Source organism: Priapulus caudatus, unplaced genomic scaffold (assembly GCF_000485595.1).
Source record: "Priapulus caudatus unplaced genomic scaffold, Priapulus_caudatus-5.0.1 Scaffold644, whole genome shotgun sequence".
NCBI lineage: Eukaryota > Metazoa > Priapulida > Priapulimorpha > Priapulimorphida > Priapulidae > Priapulus > Priapulus caudatus.
The window spans coordinates 36189-44894 of record NW_014577705.1 but is presented as its reverse complement, the minus strand read 5'-3'; the positions used below and the strand labels follow the sequence as shown (position 1 = coordinate 44894).

At 40.3% G+C, this 8706-nt stretch overlaps 1 protein-coding gene across 1 annotated transcript; it reads right to left on the bottom strand.

The window, feature by feature from the left end:
* Nucleotides 1–1598: 1598 nt before the first annotated feature.
* Nucleotides 1599–5936, bottom strand: LOC106812410 (dimethyladenosine transferase 1, mitochondrial-like). The gene is made up of 7 exons (XM_014816284.1): nucleotides 5783–5936; nucleotides 4753–4962; nucleotides 4470–4584; nucleotides 3850–4051; nucleotides 3031–3183; nucleotides 2612–2765; nucleotides 1599–2368 (listed from the first exon to the last, which is right to left on the bottom strand). The coding sequence occupies exons 2-7, from the start codon at nucleotides 4926–4928 to the stop codon at nucleotides 2194–2196; spliced, it is 975 nt and encodes a 324-aa protein (XP_014671770.1). The 5' UTR covers nucleotides 4929–4962; nucleotides 5783–5936; the 3' UTR covers nucleotides 1599–2193.
* Between the last annotated feature and the right edge of the window lie 2770 nt (nucleotides 5937–8706).

Here is an 8706-nt window from a genome sequence, read left to right as displayed (position 1 = left end):
TGGAGGCATTTGGTTTTGTGAACGTGTGCACTCGATGCGTGATACGGGGTTCTGTAGAGTTGTCATGCATACGGAAGCCCCACTGTAGAGCTCTTTCCGCACGCAAGGTAATGTGATGGAACACAAATGCTCCATAAGTGCGATCTGCAAACACCCAGCATGTCTCGCTATCTAAATAATACCGTCCTATCTGTCGTCTATCGTTTCCTCTCCTGCTGCCACTTCCCTCATCTTATGTCCTTCTACTGTTCTCTTCTTTCTCAATTTCGCAGTGCAAGCGCAGCCGGTCCACACATGGCATGTTGCTGGCAGTGTCACAATATCAAACTCACTACTGCCAGCTAGCATGCAGCCCGGGTCTACTACAGAGTAACCAGACTCAGTTTCATCTCATCTCAAATAATCACACTTGGTGTTTTAGAAGTGTTGAAACTAATTCTTCACGTGATTTAATATGTATATATTTTATATATATATATATATGCTCAACAGACACGAGAATGGCAATCGGTTGTTAAACACTAGTAGTTGTAGGTCATACTTGACAATGCATCTTGTACGCCTCATGTTGCTGGTTATATAGCAATGATAGCAGACTATATATAATACAGTTGACTTTGAACTAGACTACTAAAACGATTTAGCAACAATTATATAATGCAGTAGGATTAGATGATGTTAACGGGTAGCTTCATGCGGACTTGTGATAGCGAGTCACACAAGTTCCTTTAACACCAGGGGTAGAAATTAACTTTTGAAAGCGGGAGTCCACCCTACCCTCAAAAAGAGGGAGTCCGCAGTCTGAAGTTCAAAATTAAAGATGTTAACAATAACGCATGTGCTTATTTTTAAGATTCATGCAGTTGCACGTCTGCCAAATTTTCTTTGGACTTTTACTGGGAAAATACGGTAATTCCGCGAGGCCGTGCTCTGGAATGAACTAGTTAGAATGGCAGAATTTTCAGGGAGTCACACGGACTCCAGCATATGTCAAATCAGGGAGTCCTACAGTAAATCAGGGAGTATTTGACTCCGGACTCGCATTAATTTCGCACCCTGTAACACTGTTTATGATAAGCACCATTTAATCCATCAATAGTGTTCAAGTTGGTTACTATTAATAGCGGGCAATGTAGTTATAATACTGGCCTTCCCATCTTTGTATTTTCCTCTCGTGAAAGTTCTGCTTTCCTTGCGATCAAAAACATGTAGCATTCTGTTCATTTTGTGGCAGAATACACTTTTGAATTCTACCGACTTGTAAATATTACATTTAATTTACATTCACGCTTCAGGCACTTCCTTCCAATTCATAAATCTGTTCATGTGTGTGGATATTACTTTACCATACAAACACAATTTAGCCATTGAGAATCTAAGTTATATTATGTACGTATGTACTGTATGTATATTGTTATAAATATTCTGTATCAAAAAATTTTATTTAAGAAAATATTTTAGTATCAATACTGAACCCAGTTGTAAAAGATTTCCATTGTTATCTTGATTTCATTCCATTTCATGCGTTTTTCAACATTTCTTGACAAGGACCATAATCTACAGTCATTGCAACAGTCAATTACCAGCAGAAAACAGTCTTTAAGTAAAACCACGATTCTGTATTAATGACCAAATGCACTGCAGTACGGATATAAAAAGAAACATTTGCAGACTCTCTCTACTTCACCAAGTATTATACCTTATGAGCTGTAAAACGTTCAAAGGTAAGAAGATGCTGTCAACAAGCACACCTGCGATGTCAGCCAAGTTTGCTCTAACTATTGGTAATGCTATTTACAGTTCAGCTGAGTGAGCACCTATCCATGGTCACGCTCTATGCTTGTGCACAATTCAACTAAGTGCCTTAGCCATGGTCAACTGATGTTATGCCACCGTCTGATAGCACTAGTGCCACACTAACATTGCCAACTGGACTGCTAGTCTGAGACAAACGTTGGCAACTTGACATGGTCCTACATGGCACATTGCCTGATAGTCTCGGACTAATATTGGCAACTTGACTGCATCCTGCATAGCACATTGCCTGGGTCCTACATGGCACATTGCCTCTTAGTCTGAGACTAATATTGGCAACTTGACTGGGTCCTGCATGGCACATTGCCTGCTAGCCAATCGACTACATAATGCTGAGTAAAACTGCCGGGTACATCAGCATGACTGTCCATGATGCTGTCATCTGTACTCGTATTCGTAAATTCCTGGCTCTCGCGAGCAAATGTTCGCATACACGTCACAGATGCGTGCGTACTCTTCCACGGTGAGCTGGAATGGACGGGAAGTAGGATCAATCCCGGAGTACCTGCTCACTTCTTCCACAAGGTCGGTGCGCTCCCGTGGAAAGAGAATCCTAAAAAGAGACTCGATTAAACAGGACAGAAACAGCACTCTTATCTAAATTGCATCGTGCTGCCATCTCTAAGCAAAAAATGGAGCTATACGAGCTATTATATATCTATCCATCTATATATATATAGCCTAGGTCGATTATAACTACATGACATACAGATGCTAACTCACACATTTTTAATTATTATTCTATAACATGAAATTGAGTGACACAATACAACGGCCCTCTGAAATCCTGTCTTACGCTATCCCTCGCTTGCATTTCTTCTGCCGGAAGTGAAACACCGAGCGTACAACCTTCTCCACCATCTTGAAGGGGTGAGCGATCCTTGGATGAATGCGTGGAACAAGGTGAACAACACCCACGTCAACATCTGGCTTTGGAACGAATGCCTTACCTGTAGAAATAAAAGCGTGTGAACATACACAGCCATTCAGATATATTGCAGTAAAGGGGGCTCTCGTGCAGTCACATGATATTACATGAAGTAATACATAACACACCCATGATTACATCAAGGCAGCGATACATTAAACAGTAAATTTCCTATAAGACACACATTCGGTGAATTGGTGTGATGCTTCTAGCCTGTTACGTGGCACTTGATGCAAAATTGTTGCACGTGCATGTACATGTAGGATACTGTTGTGAAGCACACTCACCAGGTATTGTGAACCTGTGTTTGACATAACACAGATACTGACACATGACAGACAGGCGGCATCGGTTTGGTTCATTAATTTGAGCAACAATCCTCTGCGCAACTTCTTTCTGGAAGGTGAGTGTCATTTTCGTTCTACCATATGTGAATGGACCTAGAAATAAACACCAAATACACTACAATACAATACAATACACTACACTACACTACAATGCAATGCAATACAATACAACTACACTACACTACACTACACTACAATACAATACATCACTACAATACAATACACTACACTACACTACACTACAATACACTACACTATACTACAATACACTACAATACAATACAATACACTACACTACAATCCAATGCAATGCAATACAATGCAATGCAATACAATATAATAAAACACAATACTATGGAATCAAATAATATCAATACAAATGGCAAAAAGCATACAATGGCAATGCTTAGCAATATCTGTTAATAAGGGCCTTAATCTGAGACAGTGCAAATCAGACGCTGGGTAACACTAGTATACCTCGGTTATTGTAAAATTAACATGTTGCATCACCACGCTAATGAGCACAGGTCAAAATTGAAGAATTTCTTCGTTTCTGGGACAAGAAGGTCTGTTCCCGGAAAATTACAAGTAACTATACATTTTTCTAGTGTAAAAGTTGGAAAAGAAGATGTTTATCACGTATTCACTCTTTCCAAGGAAAAGTTTGCTGAATTTCAACCCCCTGATGATGAGATTCACATATGAATTGGCATCCGATGATCACAACAAGACAAACACCTGCCATGCCACATTACTCACCTGTGTGATTTGACATGTGGTGTAGCCATTGTACCAACAGCGGCAGCGATACATTGAACGGCAAATTTCCAATAAGATGTACGTTCGGCGGATCGGAGTTCCACTCCGTGATGCTGTTAGCTGGAAACAGGTTTTCGCCAGAGTAGCGTAGCATGTCACCGTGAATTATACGAAGCCGTCCCTCCACGCTGTCCCCCAGCAACTGCAACACGCAGCCAAGAATACAGAAACATTAATGCAGAGCGGGACATCTCACGGGTTACAGATCGAGGTTGTCTCGCTGCATCGAGCACGTGTTAACTCAACCCAAACTCCAAACAAATCATTATTACAACAATCACAACAACAACAACAACAACAACAACAACAACAATCAGTTATGCAGGCTCATAGTTAACCTAGAATAATTTACGAATATAGAATCATCTTGGATCGTCGTCCTGCAATCAACACACATCTACGATGTAGAACTGAAATGAAACAAATTTCTTTCTTTCTCTCTCTCTCTCTCATTCATAAAGTATCATTGCTGAAAAAGTTATCGGTTATAGAAACAGCACCTATGATCTATCACAGCTATAAGATGTAAGCGACGTGTTTAGAATGCAGCAGATAATTACCTGCAAACCAGGCAAGAAGCGTCTATCCTTCTCAACGACCACGCATAGCTTGGCCCCCACCTTCAGAATGGACCTTGTGATGCCACCAGGACCCGGACCAACCTCACACACGTACCTGTATAGGAGAGCAATACACTAAATGAAATAGCACAATAACACAGTACGTTAATACTTTGCACCAATGAATCTCCGGCGGCATAGCATCAGGTAGTTATCCCATAAGAAACATGCAAATTTTATCATTACTCGAATGATGAAAATTGGTTTTTAATGTCATAATTACCCGTTCTTCAGTGGGCCTGCTGCTTTAACAATTTTGTCAGTGAGATTCATATCCATGAGAAAGTTTTGTGATAGCTGCTTTTGAGCCCGAAGTCGGTATAACCTGACTAGGTCACTTATTGTTGGTAGAGGTGGTAATCTAACAGCAGTAGTTGTAGCAAGCCTTGAGGTTGCCATGGCAAGAGAAGAATCCGGGCTTCAATGACTGAAACTGAGTCAATAGCTTGGTTAACTTAAAATCATTAGTGAGCAATCGACCAAATCAGTCAATCCTGTATTCCTAAATAAACAAAACTGTCACATGACCTTATGGAGAATGCATTGGATTAACCAAGTGTAGCTATACATTGTCCAGGGAAGGTTAGTTTCCATGCTTAGTTGACAGTTACCCAACTGGACAAGTCAATATGAAAACGTGTTTTACATTATGTAACTTTGCTTTATAAACATTTTTACTGGAATATGTAATGCGAGATATTACTATATAATTATTAAAAATTCTCAATAGTACAAACAGTGTTGTTTGAATGTTTCGCTTATTTTCTCCCGTGACATTATCAGTCTGTGATACCTAAAAAACTACATAATAACTAAATCTGTGGTCAGAATCATGTCAAGTGTTGTTGATATATGTTTGTTATTGTTGTTGTCAGTAGACCTACACACGCACGCACGCACATGCAAATGCGCACAAGTAGCCTACGCACGCACGCACTCACGCACACACGCACACGCACACACACATATACTGGGTTCTTCCCAGGCCTTTATTGTATGTCAGGTCTGACATGACTTCAAAGTTCAATCCAATTTTGCAACATCCCATAAACCTCCCGGCATGCCTAATGAACATGCCTTAATTTCCAGCTATTTACTTGTGACATTCTTGACACAGTCAATGCTGCGTAATCACAACTTGATGCACATGTTTCTGAACTGTTTGAGTTCATGTGTATTTGCAATGCTTATGACATGCACAAATGACTCCAATTTGGAATTGGTATAGGCCCTAGCCCTCTATATATACCTACCCTCCCTTATCTGTCCATAAATGACATTGCTGCTGAAATTCTTGGGCGCAGCGCTCAGGATCAACAGCAAAGCTGTGCCACGCAATCTTGTATCATGTCTCTCTGAATGTTCGCATATTGACGCAGGCCCTCAATCTCCAGTATTGAATAATTGAGTATTCCAGGACATAAAACTCAAGATGTGAAACACTGTCACTGGCGCTCATAGGGTCTATATGTCCCCAGGGTACTGCCGGAACGTACCCTGGTAACTATTTGATATGGGTTTGAGTATAATCAAGTGGGTTTGATATGGGTTTGATATGGCTAGGGTTAGGGTTAGGGTTACGGAGTAGGCGTAGGCGACTCCCTAGACTCGTTAGTGGAGTAGGCGAGGTACGGTCCGGCATATTAGATAGTATACCAGGGTACGTTCCGGTATACCGGACCGTACCCAGGATACGTTCCGGCAGTACCCTGGTGGACATAGACCCTCTCAGCGTCACTGGCAGTGACCATGCACCCTCATTTTCGTAAGTAGGATGGCCCTGGCATTGTAGTGCTAAGGCCGAGTAAGGGTAAGGAGTTAATTAGTGGTAGCGTGGCGAATAAATGAGAAAACATCTCCTGTTATAAGTCTACAATTAAATTAACTGTATACTCAGTTAAATTAACTCAGTTAAATTAAATTAACATGTATGATGTAGGCCTATCCTCTGCCATAAACTCTGCAGACTAGACTCTGCTCTTTATGTAGGTACTCTAGCATATATGACTTACTCTGCTACAAACAGTTCACGAGCGATACTAGCGCCGACCAACGGCGTAAAACGGTATACATTATTCCACATTATAACCTCGGCGCGCAGTGAGTAAAAATAATGTTTAATCACTCCTGATATCCTATAGAATATCGATGTTTTATTAATATTAGACCTTTATGATAGACCTTTACCCTGTATCTACACGTTGTAAATGGAAAATTGCTACTAGTTATTTAGAGCCTGGCCCGTAGCCACAGCTAAGGTACATTTTTGATTAGTTGATTGTTTGTTTAGATAATTATCAAAGAGTTGGCTATTTAACAAAAAACACAAATGCGAGTGCAATTAGAACATACAGCCCCCGTACAGCTAGATAATTATCAAAAACTAAAGCATAAAAAATCATAGTGGCATCAGCAGAGAGCCTATAATGCATTATATGAGTATATATTATAAGCGGTTTGGTAGTAAAGTAAGGCGTTAGAATCGAACGTTTTGCGTCAAACTACTCAAGACACACTTCTCTCAATTTCAAGTAATTTCAAGAAAATATCATTGCTCTTAGCAAATATAAGGTATGCGCGCACAAAGGTAATCTATGCTACGTATTAGGCAAGTTATAGAATCTGGGAAAAGGCTTAATTCGTATGTCAATATTACATCCGTCAAAACCGGATATATATATATACCGTGGTAATAAAGTATAAAATATAAAACGTATAGAACGTATAAATATATAATAACGGTAGGCCCTATATCCGTCAGCAACGTACTTTGTACGTAATTTATTGTACTTATGTTTGTAAATAGTAATTTGGTTCCATTTTTTATTAAATTTATGTTTGTATTTCTTACAATGTTTTTTTATTTTGCCCTCTTTGCTCCCAGAGGCTATACGTCCCTGTCCCATAATAAATTGTGTTAATAAACTAAGATACCTGCTCTTACAAAGACATGTAACAAACACGTGTGTTCTAATCACCTACCACATTAACACCAGAAAGTGGCGCCATCTCTTATAGGGCAACGCTCTGAAAGTTTATATGAGATATAAATACCTCGTCATAAACTTTCTTCAATAAAAAAAAGGACGTATAAACGTCCTTGTCGCGAGTCGCATGCACAATGAACATCGAAGAAATTTTCTTAATTTAACATGATAAGTTCCACTGACAATGAAGAATTAATTTTCTAAGCTACAAAGATCGGTGAAATGTGAATTGTCTACGGCCGTGAAACAACGCCTGAATTAATTAACTTTTGAGTCTCGGCTCCCCATGCCGACAATAGATTTGCATACGGGCCCCCTAATGCTACAGAACAAGTAGCTTACGCATTAATAAGGCCATTGTCAGCATGGGCTGTCCCAGGACCGCCTTATACTGTATGCTAGGTGTCTTAATCATTGTCTAATATATCATCCAGCGTCTATATTATCAGGAGTGAATCTATTATTATGCACTCCTGATATTATTACACTAGTTGACACTACAGTCTAGAGTACAATACATGGTCGTATCTCGCATGAGCTACGCTACAGGATATACAGCCCTGAAACTCGCGCGTTAAACGTAAAGAGAGAGCGAGAGAGAGAGAGAGATAGAGAGAGAGAGAGACAGAGGAGAGGAGAGAGAGAGAAAGGAGAGAGAGAGAGAGAGAGAGAGAGAGAGATAGAGAGAGAGAGAGAAAAGAGAGAAGAGAGAGAGCGAGAGAGAGAGAGAGAGAGGGAGAGAGAGAGAGAGAGAAGAGAAGAGAGAGAGAGAGAAGAGAGAGAGAGAGAGAAGAGAGAGAAGAGAGAGAGAGAGAGAGAGAGAGAGAGAGAGAGAGCGTTCAGAGTATAGCGAGAGTAGGCCTATGTATAGTCTCGGGGATAGTATATTAGGAGTATTATATAGTATATGAATTAGGAAAGTATAAACACACCAACACCGATGCGGATAGAAGTTTATAGATATATTAAATAATAGAATGTGTCAATTTTTATTTGGCAAACCTGAAATCTTTTTTCATGCATATTTATTATTTTGCTTCCTTTGCTCTTCTCTTGTGTCGCGACTACGCACCGATGCGACGCACACTAGTTCAGTATCACCCGGTGGGCAGTGCACGTAGCGATCTGACACACACACACTACACGCACACATGCGATAGCCGATGCCACAGCTGAGCGCGATAGCGGCG